This window comes from Balaenoptera acutorostrata, chromosome 11 (assembly GCF_949987535.1).
Source record: "Balaenoptera acutorostrata chromosome 11, mBalAcu1.1, whole genome shotgun sequence".
NCBI lineage: Eukaryota > Metazoa > Chordata > Mammalia > Artiodactyla > Balaenopteridae > Balaenoptera > Balaenoptera acutorostrata.
Window position 1 is genome coordinate 62,348,981 of NC_080074.1, and position 16,044 is coordinate 62,365,024.

Here is a 16,044-nt window from a genome sequence, read left to right on the forward strand (position 1 = left end):
TGAATGTATGCTCTGAAAGCACAAACGATGAAATAGTTAATTTCCTGAGCGTAACAAAGAAGGCTTCACAGAGGAGGTAGTATTTGAATCCTGAAAGAAGACTCAGGCATTTATCAGGAGATCAGAAATACAACCAACTATTGAAATTTTGCCCTTATTCTACACATCTCTGTTTAAATAGCCAGAGAGGCTATCTGATGTTCAATGAAACTCCTTGACTGTTAAGCAACATGGAGTTACCTTTGTATGCAGCTCAGACATTTGTGTTTAGTAATAAAAGTTATTGTCACTTTAGATGGAGTGGCATAACTCAAAGTAAATGTGTTAAATCGTTAATGCCTAGCTAGTTAATAGTCAGGAGGGTCTGACAGACCTCTTTGTAGTTGGTTGTGTTAGCTGAACCTTGGCCAAGGACTGGTCATTCATAACATCATTTGATTGTAGCTTGATATTTATCAGGTTTACCTGTGGTGCAACTACATGCTAAAGGAATATTAAAAATAATAGAATGATTGCAATGTTGTGAGCATTAATAACAGAGGATAGCTAAAAAGAGATCTATTTTAAATCACCTTTAAAGACATGAATAAGAGGAAGTGTGTTCCAATAGGGGTAATGAACTGTGCAGAGACCTAGAAGCCAGGCAGTGTAATTAACATGTTGGGGGTTTGCTTTATTGGGATAGATAGGTTAATTTTGGCCTAGCTTGCTTCTCTTCTCACAACTTCCAGTTTCCGAGCCCATTTATGGCTTAGAAGCCAAGATTCTGGGAAGTTTTCCCCCCTAAAAACATGGGCTTCATTTTCCTTTGGGCTCCTTTAGAATTATGGCAAAAGGTAGTTCTGCCTGTTTCCCCATTCTGTTTTCTAACCACTTGCTCTCTGCTTTTTGCCCTCCTTCCTGGCAGAAAGCCCCAAGGAAAGCTCAGAGCCAACGGGTTCTCCAGCCCCTGTGATTCAGCACAGCTCAGCAACAGCCCCGAGCAATGGCCTCAGCGTTCGCTCTGCAGCTGAAGCTGTGGCCACCTCAGTCCTCACTCAGATGGCCAGCCAAAGGACAGAACTGAGCATGCCCATACAGTCGCATGTGATCATGACCCCACAGTCTCAGTCTGCGGGCAGATGATGCCTCCCCTGGTGGAGAGGTCCCCAGCCAGAGCTCGCCCGCCCGAGAGCCAAGAGAGATGTCATCTTATCCTCTCCCATCTGCCTTGGACACGGCAATATGGGGAGGAAATTGTGTGTTGTGAGTAATGGTCAGATGTGGGGCTTTTCTCACATGGTCATTTACGTTGACACCTGTACTAGGAGCCTCCCAGCCCCAGAGCCACATAGATCATACCCCAAGGGGGAAGTTTCTGATGTACCCACAGCCAAAGGCCTTTCCCGATGGTCCGAACAATCATCCCTGCCCATGCACGTGTACCTGTCTCTTTTAACACTAACCCTTGTACTTCTAGGTTTCGGTTTCTCAGTTCCCTCTCTTTCCACCAAGCCATGGCTATTACCTTCTTGATTCTTAGCAGCATGCCACTTCCTGCTAGGTAGAGGGAGGCTAGAGTTGATGGCATATCAATGGCTGACCCATCCCTAGCCACCCCGTGGACTCAGGACTTTGTCTCCCAGTAGCTGCTTATTTATCCCTTTTTCCCCTCGGTAAATTCTAGTTAAAACATTCACTTATGGAGAATGTAAGGTTACCTTTGATGTATGAAGTAGCAGTATTTCCCAGCTCTTCCATAAACTTTAGTCCTTCTCCCTACTTGCCACCAAAACAAAAACAGAGAAATGAAACCTCAAACGGTCTAGTCCTTTCTCATTTATTTCCAGAGCTATTTGGGTACCTCATTTTATGTCTTGAGTTTTCCCAGTCTAGTGGTGGGGTCTTTTCCACCTCCCACTAAGCCTTGGCAACCTCATCTTGTGGCCTTATTAGATACTGCTTGGTAGTGAAAAGGGAAAGAGCCCAGGATCTGACTGGCTGGTTCCCTTCCCATCCCCGACTCCATCCTCCTTCAGTTCTAATCATAAGGACAGGCAGGAACAATGTAGTTTAAAGCTTGTTCCATCAAGTTACTAGATGGATTCTTTTATGTTTTACAAGAGTTTACTGGCCAAAGCATACATATTGCTTTTGGTCATCTTTCCACTCCTGCCTCTCCCTCTTCGTCCCCCTGCCTGCATTCCTGCCTCTGTTTCTCTCCTATAATTAGTTCTGATGCAGCCCTCTGGAAGCTGTCATTGTAGGGGACCCTTGTGCTCCCTCGCCCCCCATCTCTCAGTCTCACACATCTGTCTTCTTTTCTGGGTGAGGGTCTGATATTCACAACTGGTCCTCACTGGATCTACCTTCGCTCTCTTTCACTAGGCTCCGAGCCTAGCCACTAGGTCTCTCTGGTTCTGTAGCGTTTCTTTAGCTCTTTTCTTCTCTCTGCCCCCTGGATGCAATGCTTCTCCATAGTCTACGCCCCAGGACCCTGAGGCATCATAGCCGAGGTCCTGAGTGGGTTTTCTTGAGTATAAGTTAGGATGGGGGAGGCACGGGAAGGGGGAGGTGGAGCACTGATGTCAGCAGAAGAGCCCTGCTTGTTGAAGAGTCTGACCTGCCTGGGAAATTGGTGACTGTTGCTCTCAGCCATTCTTACTTTGAAAAGTTGTGTTGCAGGGGGGAAATTCATCCCTCTTGTCCCTCTTTCTTCCCCATTCAGACTCCTCATCTTCCTTTGGCTCTGAACTATGCAATTTCTACCAAGGCCATAGGAAGCAGTCCAAAGCCAGAGGCCTGTGGATAGATAGGTCAGCTTTAATAGCCCTTCAGTATGAAGCCCTTCCAATTGTCCCAGAGCCACTCTCTGCCATCTGCCCAAGCCAATAATGTCCTTTTCTCTCTCTCTCCTACCTCCATCTTATACATGCATACAAAGTAACTGCCAGCTTCCTTATTTTATCTTCCAAAATTGGCTATCATAGAGGAATGAGGAAATGTTCTAAGCTACAAGATTCCCATCTCCTCAGACTGATAAATTGGTGAGCCTGTCAGAGGGCATGTTCTACTGCATTTGTTTTTAATTTCCCCTCCTGCTTTTCAGAGCTGGTGTTGAAGAAGCCACACCTGGTGAAGAGAAAGGAGAGAAAACATGGTTTTCTCATCCTCCCCCACCCAGGACCCAACAGGAACAGCCCCTGAGGTGACTCAGACTAGCAAATGGCATGGCAGATGGTCAGGATGCAGGTTACCACCTCCAGGGACTCCACTTGCCTTTAAAACTTCACAGCCATAACTTGTGCTCAGGACTTTTCCTTTAGATGGCTGCTCCCTGGGATTTTCTCCTGCCTTAATTGTGTTTCATTTTTTGTTATCTTTATTTCCCACTTGTAGCCTTGCCCTAAAGCTTGACTGCGTTTATGGCTCCTAAGGAGCCTTCATAAGACCCTTGACTGTTTTTCTTCCCCCTTCAGTCATGTGTTTTTCAAGTTAAGAATCAGTTCGTCGCTGCACACATGCCCTGCCTCACTGCTTGGCCATGGAGGAAGTTTGAGTCCTGCCAGTCTGTCCCTGTGTAGGGTGGCTAATTTATGTAGAGGGTCTTATTTAGTTTCTTAATCCCCATGTCTAATTCTCTTGAGTCCTTATTTCATTTTCATCAGTGGGAAGTTAGTATTGGGAACCTAACTGAGAGGCATTGGCAGAACCTTAGTAGTAAAGCAGCAGTGAAATGAGGAAGGAACACGACAGGACCTCCCCAACCCCAGACAGCTCTTTAGTTGGTCCTTGGTCTCACTAAGAAGGGAGAGCGATTGCTTGCCCTGAAGTCTCTCCTATAGTCAAAGGGCATGACATTTACCCTGTTATTGCAGCCAGCTGTGTGGCCACTCTCCCCTGCTCCTTGCTCTCCAGACTCCTTTGGACCAGAACAAACATCATGGAGGGTGTCACTTAGCTCTTTTTAAGGAACATGGCCTTTCTAGGGGCCTAAGGGAAGACACTTTATAAAAGGGACTGGGAATGTGGATGCCTTAGGACTCTTCTAAGTGAACACAGGACTCAGGCCTCCCACTTCACTCCAAGGACACAGCAGCTAGAGACCCAAGGCCATAGAGAAAGGGGCCAGAACCAGGTCTTCTGGTCCACAGACTTAATGCCCCATTGTCTTAAAAGAAAGCTTGCTTAGAGTTGAAGTCTGAGAAAGCCTCCCACGCTATTAGGAAGGACTAGAAAGACTTCATCTTTCCCTGTTGGTCGTACACCCAAATCTGGCTTCCTTTGGCCTCTGCTCCTCTCCTTGGCCCTAAGTCCTAGACTGTATACACTCTGGGTGGCAGTAAAAGAGGAGATGGCCTAACTGAACCTCATTTTGCTGCCTTCCCTGTGCCTGTTCCGTTGTTCCAGTTCCTTTGCCGACTTACTGCCCTCCAGCACCACCCATCCTGGTAGACAGGGTGCTTAACTGTAACCACGCCCCATCTACAGCCTGAACCACCAAGTAGACACCAAAATATTCCTCCTCTGGTTCCTAAGTCCCGCCACCCCCGTTTGCTCACACTGAGAGGCTCCTTTAAAGGTGCTAGCCCTAAGACAGCTCTTCCCCACAAAGTCCCCTCTTCTTTCCTTCCCATCCCCAAATCATTATTTTTCATTAATATTGTACATTGTATACACAGGAAGGAAATGTACTTTTTTTTTTTTTTTTAAATGTCATAACCAGTCTGTTTAGAATCCAGTCCTCCTAGCTGTATCACATATGCCTTTGTTGATATGCTCTTTCTGCTTTCTTTAGACTTTTGTTTGACTGGGGCGGAGGGAAGAGCAGGACAGGTGAGGATCCTAAGGCAGATTAGAGGCCCCCCATCCTCCTTCAGCCTCCCGCAACCCTAATCATTCCCTTCATAGTACAGACTGATTTCTGTTTCTGTTTGCACACATGCAGGTGCACACAGACATAAATCCTCACCATCCCAGGGTGGTGACCCAGCAGGGATGAGTGTAGGTGGTTGCTAGCCAACATTCCCACCCTCCATACCAGTTCATTCGTGTCTCTTTGGGGTAAAGTTCTTCCCTGGAATGAGAAAAGGCTGGGGAGAGTAGGGCAGCTTAAGGCAGCTTACATCCTTTGTAGGTGCAGGTTTGTATTGTAGCTGCTAGGGTTTCTCTTTTTAATGGGGGCTGGTAGCACAGAGCTATCTCATCAGCATTAACTACTGGTGAGTGAGGATTTAGCTGTAAGAAATGGCTTTGAGCACTAGTTTCATTGACTTTCCCTTAGGGCAGTGGTTCTCAGAATGTAGTCCAGGACCAGCAGGACCATCATCTGGGAACTTGTTAGAAATGCACATTCAGGCCCCATCCCAGACATACTGAATCAGAAACTCTGGGGATGGGCTCTAACAAGCACTCAGAGTGATTCTAACACACACTAAAGTTTGAGAACCATTGCCTTAGGGGCAAGCTGGGAAATTCTTACAGGGTATCAAGGATATTTTAGGTACCATCTTCTGCCTTAGCACTAGCATGTTTTTCCATTTCCTCCAGTCCCTCCCTCCACTCCCATTAAAACAACAACAACGTCACTCATCTCAAAATCTAGGTTTGTCTTCCTCTGCTTACTCCTAACACCTGTCCTGCGTGGGTCTGGACAGGAGTTGTCCCATATTCCCTTGCAGACTGGTCACTCCATGTTCTTTGTTACAGGAAGGACCGGCTGTCCTGTTCTCCCACTCACCCCGCCCCCAACACACACCTTTCAGGCAGGGAGATGAGCCTTCAGCCCCAACAGTGGAGGCTACAGCCTCCTGACATGGTATCTGTTGAAAAGCTGTGTGTACCTATGGTTATCTCTCTGTTCATCTGTATATCTTGACATGTAGCAACACCTCTCCATGTCATCAAGGAACTTGACTCTGGGTCTGGGTTTCCCCAGTCCCCAGTGGTGGACTTTGACAGGTGGGAGGATGCAGTGCTACAGGCTGTTTTGTTATGAAGCTGTCTTCTCCCTTTCCCTCCACGCACTTCAGCATGGTCCCTGTGAGCAGGCTCTCACAGTCTCCTGGGACGGGGCTGAGGCAGAGGCTTCGCTCTATTCTCCCTGACCGTCCCTCCTCCGTCCCCCTTGCCACATAGCAGTTATCCCCCAGCCATGCCTTCTCCCCCCTCCCTTGCCCTGACATATATTGTGCCTTATTTATGCTGCAAATATAACATTAAACTATCAAGAGAAGCACTGTTCCGTCTGATGTTTCAGTACCCTGATCTACAAGTCCCATTGTCCATTCTTTCTGGGAATTCATTGGGCTTTCATGTCTGCGATCTTCACTCTCCCATTTCTTAGGACAGAAACAGCTGGCATTCTTCTCCCTCCTTTTTATGCAGGGGAAGACACAGCTTAGGGGAGGTGGGTGGTTTGTATAAATTATGTAACACAACAGAAGGCTCAGATCTGTGCACTGCCCTTAGGGACAAGGGCCCTTGACATCATGGGAGCCCTCACTAAAGAACTTGTGTGCTTTGCATGGATGGGGCTCGGAGGGCGGTGGAAGGCAAGTGGCCTCTTAACCTTTCAGTGTTATGTCCCCCACGCCCGCAATTAAAAAATAATAAGCCGTACCCTCAAGAAGTTTCCAGCATGCCTGGGGAGTGCACTTAGACGCAGACAGAAGGAGAAGTGCTCTATGATTCTATGAGTTCTATGTGTGTGGGGAGGAGGGGAGTCTGGAAATGAGAGGCGGAGTTTATTTAGAAACAGGCAAGATAGTTTACAAGAAAAACAGGTAGTGCTCAGGAACTATGGGGAGGTGTGGGGCAGTCACTTCTGATTTCTTGCATCTGTGTATTCCTTGATACCACAAGTGAGGAGGGTTACCAGGCTAAAGAACTTGACCAGGAGATAGCCGAGTACCTCTGAGGGGTTTCCAGTAGGAGAGAGGAGATTTACATGCTGTTTGTGGCTGGTGTTTGGTATAATTGACACAAACAGGGAGCTCCAGTCTCCTCTGGGGAGCGGGAAAGGCAGTGGTGGTCTTCATTGTGGTCAGGAGCACATGAGAGTCCAGAGAACAGTAAAGGAAGTTGCTGAAAGCCAAATACCGAAACCAAGATTGAGAGATTTTGGAGGTGGGGATGAGACTGAAAGGAGGACAGTTTCCCAAGTTAAAAGAATTAACCCATTCCAACTTCTAGCCAAAGGAGAGACCCATCACCTCCATCCAGGACACAGGAAGCAGCTAGACCAGCCCCTTTCTGAATGCAGCCTCAGCTCAGATCCACTCGTAACTGGCGATCAGAGAAATAACAGAGGGTAAACATTTATTGTGTGCCTACTATGTGCTAGGTGGAGTGCTAGATGCTTTGCATTCATCAAGTTATTTACTGTTCACAGAACCTCTTGATAACAGGAGCAGTTACCTCATGATACTGATGATGACCCGAGGTTTAGCTTGAGACACTTGCCCAAGGCACACAGCGAAGTGCAAGAGCTGGATTAAAATGGCTCTGACCCTGGAACCGCTCTGCAGCACCCCACCTACCCTCACACCTTGCTCCTCTGAACTTGGTCAGATAAGAATGGACAAGGACCTCGATATGGCGCAGGATCCATTTCCCACAGAAGAACCATCTCCTCATGGACTTGATGCTCCCATTTAAGAAGTGGTGAAACTACGAGATGTAATGATGATGAATGTCAGGTTCTGTGCTTGGGACCAGCGGTGAGACAAAGCTTACAAAAAGGTTCACCCTAGCTTAGGCTGCATTGATAGAAGTATCAAAACCTGATCTAATCTACCTATCCTAAGTATAAGTTGGTTTCTAGATGCCTCGCTTTAAAGAAGGGGGAACGCTTCCCCTTGAACAAAGACGAAAGAATGAAGGAAGGAAGAATGAAATCTGTCCTCAAACATGGGAAAGGCTTGTAACATGAGAGATGAGAGGTGTTCTCTGAGAGTGAGGGAAACCAGGACCCCTGGTGGAGGCCACAGGGAGATGAAAGCCAGATCCTTGCAAGGATGATTCTGTCTGGACTGTCTGAGGAGATGGCAAGTTCCCTAGGACCCAGGATAATCACAGCTAACGTTGTGAGGAAGCCTGCTCTATGCCAGGTCCTGTGCTGAATGGGTTACAAAAAGTATCTCAAATGATGCTCACCTTAGGAAGTGGTTCCTTTTAACGCTGCCATGTTTTAGGTGAAGAAACTTCTTACAGAGAGCTAAGCATCTTGCCCAAGTCTGATTCACAGGCCCTTTATGTCGTGGCACCTCTCCAGCATCAAGAACCACACTGGGGCTGCTGAGGAAGGGACTCTAGGATCAGAAGGGAAACTGTACCAGATGACTTTGAAGGAACGCTTCCTGAGAGGCAGTGACTGATTTTTCCTAAGGTGGCATTCTAGGCACCTGCCCCAGTAGGTCAGAGCCAGAGCCAGGCAGAGGCTGGCGTGACCAGAGGGAGGTGGAAACCCCAGTATCCTGCCCCTGCCTTTCTGGGGCTCTGTGGGGTCAGGGCCTTAGGACCTCCAGCCACCCTACCCTTTAACAAACTGTTCCAGAAAAAGGAAATGGCCGGGCCTGACAATGCAGAGCTGTGACCACAGAGTGGCAGCAGTGCTTCGGCTGCAAAGCACTGCTCCCTAGGCTGAAGTGAGGCAGGTCCTAAACAGTGCGAGTGACGATGGGGGTCTGTCTACAAACATCTGAAGCAATCTCCACTTTCTGGGGGCTCTGAAACCTTGTAGTCTCCTGTATCTCACTTTTCTATCCACAGGCAAATCTCAGAGTATTGATTCCATTTTTGACCCTCCAACAGGCACGTACACATGGGCGTGAATGGGCTGCGTGTCCCTTCCTGCAGCCTCTCCAGTCACCAGACTGGGTCATCCTGGCTGACTCTGACCCTGGCTCTTCCCTCCTTCCTTCCCAGGACATAATGCCTAGCCTGACAGGACTTTCTCTATGCTTTTATTCTACAAGTTAGGAAAGAGGAGGTGATCAGTTGGAGCTCTCCAACCTGTTGAGGGATTGGGAGTTCTTGAAGGTCCCCCAGGGCCTGGCTCTGACAAAGCATCTGCAATTAATGATGCTTCTTGAGCTCTGGAGACAGGATTTATGCATCTAATAAAGTCTGTAACTCCAGGCTTAGGGGCTGGGGCCGGAGGCTGAGAGCAGGAAGTCCCACGGGGGCCAGAGGAAAGGGGGGGGGGTGGTCCCAGATGGCTCTTAATGGAGCCGTGCATTTCCACCGCCTGCTCTAGATTCCCCCTCAGGCTGCTGTCGGGGGTGAGGAGCAGGGGGACAGCAGGTATAAGAGGCAGGTGTGGCCAAAGGAAGGCAGATGGCAGCGTGGACTCCAGACGGGCAGCAGCGCTGCTGCTGCGGCTGGTAACAGACTGGGGCCGTGCTGAAGGAGCAGGGGGCCGGGATGAAGGAGACCAGAGCGTCACGGTAAGTTAGCATGCCCACCCCCTTGTCACCATTTTCCTGTTCCTCAGCTTGAGAATTGTACTCCAGGTTCAAATACTCTCTCTGGCTGCCAGGGTCACTGGGTCCTCACATCTGACAAAATGACTCCTTAGCCTCCTGCAACTTGCCCCCGGAAGCCACTCCCTTCCCCTCGTGACCTAAATGCCCAAGGCCTTTGCCCATCTTCCTTCCCGGATGCCCCTGTACCACAGGAGGAAGACAGTGGAGCCCGCGCACCGCAGGATGCCCAGACCCCTGGGGCACTCTTGCGCTCCCTGCTCCAGGCCATACAGAGACCCAGCCGGAGTCCAGCCTTCCTGATTCAGCCCCAGAGGTGAGTCTAAGAGGGACACGGGCAAGGCAAGGGCCAGAGTGAGAGGAGCGGGAGGGCAGCGGGGAAGGGGGGGCACTGGAAGGGCCTACAGCTGAGGATGGATCTCTCCTAAGGTTTGGCAGAAACACCCGGGGCTCCTGGAGCAACGCAGGGCTGAGCTCCCCATTCCGGAGCCTGGCCGCCCCTCAGCGCTTTGGGAAGAAGTGACATGCCGTCCTTTGATGTTTGCATGCAAGGCCCACACCCAAAAGTGCCACGTGTCCCCCCAATAAAGCTGTCTGGCTTCTGAATCAGTGTGCGTGTCTGTCTGTCTGAGTACTTGAAAGGGCTGGGAGGAAGTCCCAAGAACCACAGCCCTCTCCATCTCTGCCAAACCAAGCTCTCCAGGAACAGGCGATGGAGTTCCCAGAGGTCGGTGCACCCAACCTCCCGCCACCAGAAAGGCAAACATGGGGACCTGTGGGGAGCAAAGTAGGGAGGCACAGCAGGGGAAATGACCTGGTGCTAACCTCTGCCACCGACTACTCAGGGAAACAGAGCAGGGTTTAAGAATCCAAAAAGCAGCACGTTTATTTGAGGCTCTTATTGGAGAGCCCCCGATTTCATTCCCCTTCGTCATCACCAGTTACGTGAGGACAGAACCTGGGCCAGCTGAGGCCCCTGGTTCCTGGCCCTGTGCCCTCCTCAGCCTGCAGGCAGGCAGTCTGTGTCAGAGGTAGAGGTGGCACCTCCAGGGGGTACCAGAGCTGGGCAGATGCGTGGGCCGGGGGCAGGAAGAGCAGGGAGCAAAGGACGAATGTCCACGAGTCCAGCCGGGGCTTTATTTGCTGCCCGCCATGATCTTGAGGTACTGCAGGGCACGGCGCGCAGCCTCGCCTCGGGCTGCCTCCCTGGTAGATGCAGAGCCATGACACACAGTGGCCGGCTGTGTGGACAGCTCCACCAGGCACTGGCAGAGCCCACTGAGGCTCAACTCCTCTGCAGACCAAGAGAGAAGAGAGAGGCAGTGCTAGGCAGGAAGGCAGCACCAGGAAGGGGGTGTCCACGTCATCGCCATGCCCTCCCGAGCCCTTACTCCCATGCATACTTGCTCTGGTCCAGTCCCACCATCCCCCGGCCCCCCAGCAGCCATACCAATATCCAGGTAGCTGACATGGAAGGCCTGCTCCTCAGAGAGCTCACTGAGGACACTGCAGCAAGCGGGGCCCAGAGCGCCCAAGGAGCCCGCGGGGCAGCTGCGGAGGGACAGGATCTTCTCTCCCACCGAATTTCGCAGAGAATCCCAGGTGCAGCCTGGGCCCCGGTTCCGAAGTCCATCTAGACGGGAGCCCACACCCTGACAAGATGGGGACAGGAAGAAGGATGCAGCCAGGGACTCTGAGACCCAGGCATTTAACAGACATCCTACGTCCAAGGAGAGAAAAGCCCAAAGAACGCTTCCTCCCATTGCCTCCCCCAGTCAATCCCTGTGTGGCCACCTCTAACGATCAGACCGTGGACCGGATGGCCAGGCAGCCTTCCTCATTCCAGTAACAGAAGCCTACAGGGCCCCTGCCCTGGGCCAGCCCCCTCCCCCAACGCGCTCACTGTGCAGGCCTACAGCTGAGGCTGAGAGGGGGCCCAAGAAACCCTGGGTCTGGTAGGAAAAAGGGCAGAAGCAGCCCTGGGACCCAGAGAGGCTCACTTCCAAGTCACAGACCTGAGTCCCCAGTGCCCTGCCCTGGCATGGAGGATGGGGCACAGGGCCTGGCCCACAAGCCACTCACAATGGAAAAGTGATCGTCATCAGGCTCTGCCTCATTCCCCTCCCGGGCATCCAGAGGCACCGTGTGCACTCGAAGCAGCATTTTGGCCGCTGCATTACGCTTTGCCAGCTTTTTGGAAGTGCCACTGCCTGCATGGGGGAGAGGGTTGCTGAATTATGGTTCCCAATAGACCCAGTGCTTCCACCCAGCTCTAACTTGGGCTGAGGGTCCCCTCAGGGGATGTCAAATGAAAAGGGGAGCTCAGGACCTGCCATGCATCCGAGAACCTAGCCGGCCAAAAGAGGAGGGCAGGATAGGGTGCAAGGAAAAAGCTAGGAGGAAGGAGCCAAGCTCGGGGTCTCCGCCAGGAAAGCAGAGAGAGGCTGGGAGCTGCCTGTGGCTGTGGCTGGGGTGCTGGGGGATGGACAGTAGCTACAGGAACTCCCCTCCGCCCAGTTACCAATCTCAATGAAACGCTCCACCCGGCAGGTCATGGTAAACTCTTTGCGGTGGGCTGGCCCAGACTCCTGGGTCACTGTGTACTCAGGCAACCGCCAGCCTTTCTGCACCACCAGCTCCTTGGAAGGGAGAAACAAGGGTGCACAAGACAGTGAGAAAGGAGTCCTCACATCCTCTCCCCCTCCCACCCTGAAAGCCTCAGACTCGGGGCTAAAGAAGGAATAAAGGAGGGGTGGGAGAAGCCCTCAGAACAAGGTAACCGCCCCACATCAGCTTCCCCCATGGCCCCTGGTACAAGGGAAGACAGGCATGCATGGGAAATGAGGATGGGGACACACCTGCAAAGCACCAACGGGGTTGCACTCAGACTGCTGAGGGGAGACAGGGGGCTGCACCTCCATGGGGGTGCTCCTGAAGGAAAAAGGGCCCAGGGCCAAAGCTGAGGGGGCTGGTTCCTTCGGCAGCTGCCCATGAGTCCTAAGCCCTGCTCTGGTTTCCCCCACTGCCATCTCCCTACTCCCCGCCAGGCAGGCAGCTGTCTCTCCAAACGTCAAGCCCGTTCTCTTGCCCCTCCCACCCTAGCAAGGTCTCCTCCAGGTCCCAGGCCCATTTCTATTTTCTGGAACACTTGACCATCACCTCGCCAGGACAGTGGAGAGGGGTATATATCCAGTCCCCAGAAGCACCTGATGGGACTCAAACACAGGGCCATCACGTGGCCAACTCAGAAGAAAATGGGGCCTGCAAGACCTTTAACATCAACCATGTGGCTACTGAAAAATTGTAAATTACCTCCCATCCCAAGAGCTTACCAGCTGGTGCAAATTCTTCAAACTCTGGTCCCCAACTATTCCATCCTCTGTTTACACTCAGACTTCCTCATACCTGACCAGCCTGGGTCCAAGGGCTAGGGCGCCAGGAGCCAGGACCCCTTCCCGCCCCCCTCAGGCAGTCAGGAAACACAAGATACCTGGTTGGGACAGCAGATGGAACAGGAGTAGCAGCCGCTGCAGCTGTAAAAACCGGCACGTCCTCAGGCAGTGAAGAGTCTAGGGGAGAAAAAGGACTTCCCGAGGGGAAGGGGGCCTTTGATTCACACCCACGTGGGGTGGGGAATAAAGGGTGTAGGACCCAGGTCCTCCTGACCTGCCCATCCCCTAAGAAAATCTCTTCCCACTAGAGACAAAAACTCAGGGAAGCTCAACCACCAGTTCCTCCTGAGATCTTTTGCTGCCAAACACTTGATCAAAAAGACTAAGAAAAGTGGGAGGAGAGTCTCTTCCTACCCAAGAACCATGGGAGCAACAAACACCAACCTGAGTGTGGAAGAGGGAATGACATCTTGCTGGAGAGGGGAAGTATGTTGGGGAGCAGCTCCCTCCAACCACAGCCTCCACCCCTCCCCCTCCCCAGGCCCCAACCTGGGCCCCAAACCACAGCCATAACCCCTCACTGGGGCTAGCCATTGTCCCCCAGAATCCTTCACAGCAGCAGGAGCCCTGGAAGCATCCTGCTTGGGTTCCAGAGGAAGCTCTCAGGAAGAGGCCAAGTCAGCGTGGTTCAGTGTCACGAGGCCAAGCCTACGGGGCAGAGGGGCTGGTGCAGGGGCCTGGGTTCCTGACAGAGCCTCTAGGATGCCTCGGCTGTTCCTCCCTCACCTGCTGTCCTCCAGGGCCGGCTCCAGCATGCTCCCCCCTTTGAGGTGTTTGAGGGCCACCTCGGCTGCCTTGTGCTTGGCTGCCTTCTTGCTGGGGCCCTGACCTGAGAGAGGGGGTGTGGGCAATACTGGAGGTCACTGGAAGGACAGAAGAGAAACCAGCATCCCACAGCCTCTCTCCTCACAGCCAGAAGGAGTCAACCAAGCCCCCTCTCACCAACCTCCCCCTGCCCAAGACTGGAAGTGTTAACACTAACTGCTGGAATGAAGGGCCCTTATCTTTCCACGAGTTCCCCAAATCAAGCCATGCCAGGCAGAACTCCTCCTGAAGTCAGACACTTTGTCTGGAGGTTCTTTTTCTGCCTTACTTTCCTCTGGGAAGCACTTTCTTTTCTCTCAATAAATAGAGCTGTCTGGAAAAACAGAAGGAGTGCAGGCTCTAGAGTCAAAACCTGGCTCTGCCACCTACTAGGCATGTGACCTTGTCCCAGTCATTGAATCTCTCTGAGCCTCGGTTTCCTCATATTCAACATGAGGATACTACCACCTACATCACTGGATTCGACCACGGTTTAAGGTAAGTGTGAATTTGATTAGGCTGATTAAGCACCTGGAACAGACTCCAGCACAGCGGGCACTCACTCCCCCAAATGCTGCACTGAGATTTCGATTTATCTCCTCTTACTTCTTCCTCCAGGATGACAACGATCTGCCGGATCACTGTGGCAACGCGGTTTGCTCCTCTAACTCTCCCGAGTCCTACCCACCTCCTCACAGACCTGTTCTCCTAATCCAGTCAGTGATTTTTCCCCTGAAATCTCTCCTTCCCTCACTGGTCTTGGAGAAAAGGACTGTGAATAGACTCCAAGCAATAAAGCCAATGGGGCCCTGTGAATGCACACCCCAGCCAGGCTGCCCAAGCCTTCCTCACCAGTGCAGCTGGTGTCGCCAACGGTGACCCGGAAGGTGAAATTAGGCTGGTGGGCTTGGCCCTCGGCTTTGAGAAGGTCGTACACGGGCGTCTTCCCTATTCTGGTCCCATACTCCTGCAGAAGGCTGATCGGGGTCTTGCCCGGGTTGGCTGCCAGCATTTGCTCTATACTGGGGGGAGGGGCACAGACCCTCATCACACCTCCCCTCTCTGCACCCACCTGGCCAAGCACTGCCATATCAGACCCAGCACACTATGGGGGACATAGGGTCCAGGAGACCTTAGGCAGCCACCGGCTGGGTTCAGTGTGGAGTAGAGGTGCAGGCTGGGAAAGCAGGGTCCACTGCCCCAGGACAAGCGGGGAAAGCACTGTTCCCTGTCTTAGTAAAGGCGAGGGATCCTGTACCCCAGTGCAGTTTGGAAGTGCATGTCCCCTGACACAGTGCAGGCCAGGACCCCAGTACCCACCAAATGCACTGAATGTCGGGGGCATAAAGCCCAGCGCCCCAGTGCAGTCTGGGAACCGGGCCAACCCCGAACTAGCTAAAGCTGGAGGCAGTGGCCACTGCCGGGGTGCATGCCGGGAACCACGGCCCACTACCCCAGTGCTTGCCGGGAACAACCCTCAGGCCAGGTGCATGCTGGGGCCGCGACGCTACTCCCTCCGCACCGTGCCAAGTTATGCGCCCTGCAGAGATTGGTACTAGGCGGCTCACCTGGGCAGCCCGCAGCCCGTGGTAGTGCCGGAGCCCTGCTCCTCTTCACTCATTCCCTCCTCCGTCCCCGCGGGCGCCACCGTGACTACAGCCTCCACGCGCCCCAATACACCGCCGACGAGCTAGGGCCGGGGCCAAGCCCCGAGTCGCGGCCGGTCGGGCCTGCCGCGGAGCATGCTGGGATATGGAGTCCCCCGCCCACCCGACTCTAAGAGTCTCCATCAGGAGGGGAGCTATCCGCCCCACAACCCTCCGCGTGGTTCGCCCAGGCAGGCAGCACCGCCTTCTGGGAGAAGCGGACTCATCCACTGTCGCTTCCCGAGCTGAGGGTGGTATTTTGGTTTTTGTGTTTTGTTTTTAATATCGCCCCGCCTCCTTCCTTCCGCGTCTCCTAGCCTCAGGGCTGGGGCTCTGGGCATGCGTACTAGCAGAATGGAAGCGTCTAGGGGCGGGGCGGTAAGGGCGAACTCGAGATTTTGTGGTGGGGGTGGGGGGGCCTTCGGGTCCCTTGAAAACTACAGAACCCAGGAGCTTGCGCGTCATCTTTGTCACAGCTGGAGGGGCAGGGTCAAACGTGCACGAAAAGTTTCGCGTCGTAATTGGTTATTCCCGACTGCGCTCTCTTGCTCTAGGAGGATTGCGACTGGTTACTTCACCTAGAGGGGCGGGGACAAGGGAAGAGTCAACCCCCTTGACCCCGCCTCTTTCTGAGAAAAGGTTGTGATTGGCCCAGGTGCAAGGCTGCTGTCGGTTCCT

At 52.6% G+C, this 16,044-nt stretch overlaps 3 protein-coding genes across 9 annotated transcripts in view; 2 read left to right on the top strand and 1 right to left on the bottom strand.

Moving 5' to 3' along the window:
* The window catches only part of LOC103017265 (cyclic AMP-dependent transcription factor ATF-7), a 91,703-nt gene extending 85,486 nt beyond the window's left edge, over positions 1–6,217 (top strand). For all 5 annotated transcript variants that reach the window (XM_007179474.3, XM_028165773.2, XM_057556265.1 and 2 more), the window contains one exon: positions 908–6,217. In XM_007179474.3, coding sequence (XP_007179536.1) covers positions 908–1,125 — 218 coding nt within the window. In that variant the 3' untranslated portion in view covers positions 1,126–6,217. The remainder of the gene's footprint in view (positions 1–907) is intronic.
* On the top strand, positions 1,174–10,057 carry NPFF (neuropeptide FF-amide peptide precursor). Its single transcript, XM_007179478.2, has 4 exons — positions 1,174–1,245; positions 9,239–9,428; positions 9,659–9,780; positions 9,894–10,057. The coding sequence occupies exons 1-4, from the start codon at positions 1,184–1,186 to the stop codon at positions 9,985–9,987; spliced, it is 468 nt and encodes a 155-aa protein (XP_007179540.1). The 5' UTR covers positions 1,174–1,183; the 3' UTR covers positions 9,988–10,057.
* Positions 10,058–10,330: 273 nt separating this feature from the next.
* Positions 10,331–15,473, bottom strand: TARBP2 (TARBP2 subunit of RISC loading complex). Of its 3 annotated transcripts, none has more exons than XM_007179468.3 (9): positions 15,289–15,472; positions 14,573–14,742; positions 13,643–13,745; positions 12,955–13,050; positions 12,323–12,395; positions 11,986–12,103; positions 11,547–11,674; positions 10,915–11,116; positions 10,331–10,758 (listed from the first exon to the last, which is right to left on the bottom strand). In XM_007179468.3, the coding sequence occupies exons 1-9, from the start codon at positions 15,339–15,341 to the stop codon at positions 10,601–10,603; spliced, it is 1,101 nt and encodes a 366-aa protein (XP_007179530.1). In that variant the 5' UTR covers positions 15,342–15,472; the 3' UTR covers positions 10,331–10,600. The 3 variants fall into 3 exon arrangements, with proteins under 3 accessions (XP_007179530.1, XP_007179532.1, XP_007179533.1); XM_007179470.3 differs by having other exon boundaries at positions 14,573–14,737; positions 15,289–15,414; XM_007179471.3 differs by lacking the exon at positions 13,643–13,745 and having other exon boundaries at positions 12,955–13,033; positions 15,289–15,473.
* Between the last annotated feature and the right edge of the window lie 571 nt (positions 15,474–16,044).

What these genes read in the sequence shown, in the direction of transcription:
- NPFF (XM_007179478.2), top strand. Translation starts at nt 1,184, where the DNA reads ATGTCATCTTATCCTCTCCCATCTGCCTTGGACACGGCAATATGGGGA. An exon ending in AAGGAGACCAGAGCGTCACG is followed by an intron (nt 9,429 to 9,658) that starts GTAAGTTAGCAT and finishes CCTGTACCACAG; the next exon opens with GAGGAAGACAGTGGAGCCCG. An exon ending in TTCCTGATTCAGCCCCAGAG is followed by an intron (nt 9,781 to 9,893) that starts GTGAGTCTAAGA and finishes ATCTCTCCTAAG; the next exon opens with GTTTGGCAGAAACACCCGGG.
- TARBP2 (XM_007179468.3), bottom strand. Translation starts at nt 15,341, where the DNA reads ATGAGTGAAGAGGAGCAGGGCTCCGGCACTACCACGGGCTGCGGGCTG. An exon ending in CCGGCCCTGGAGGACAGCAG is followed by an intron (nt 13,051 to 13,642) that starts GTGAGGGAGGAA and finishes CCCCTCGGGAAG; the next exon opens with TCCTTTTTCTCCCCTAGACT. An exon ending in GGAGCGTTTCATTGAGATTG is followed by an intron (nt 11,675 to 11,985) that starts GTAACTGGGCGG and finishes TCCCCCATGCAG; the next exon opens with GCAGTGGCACTTCCAAAAAG.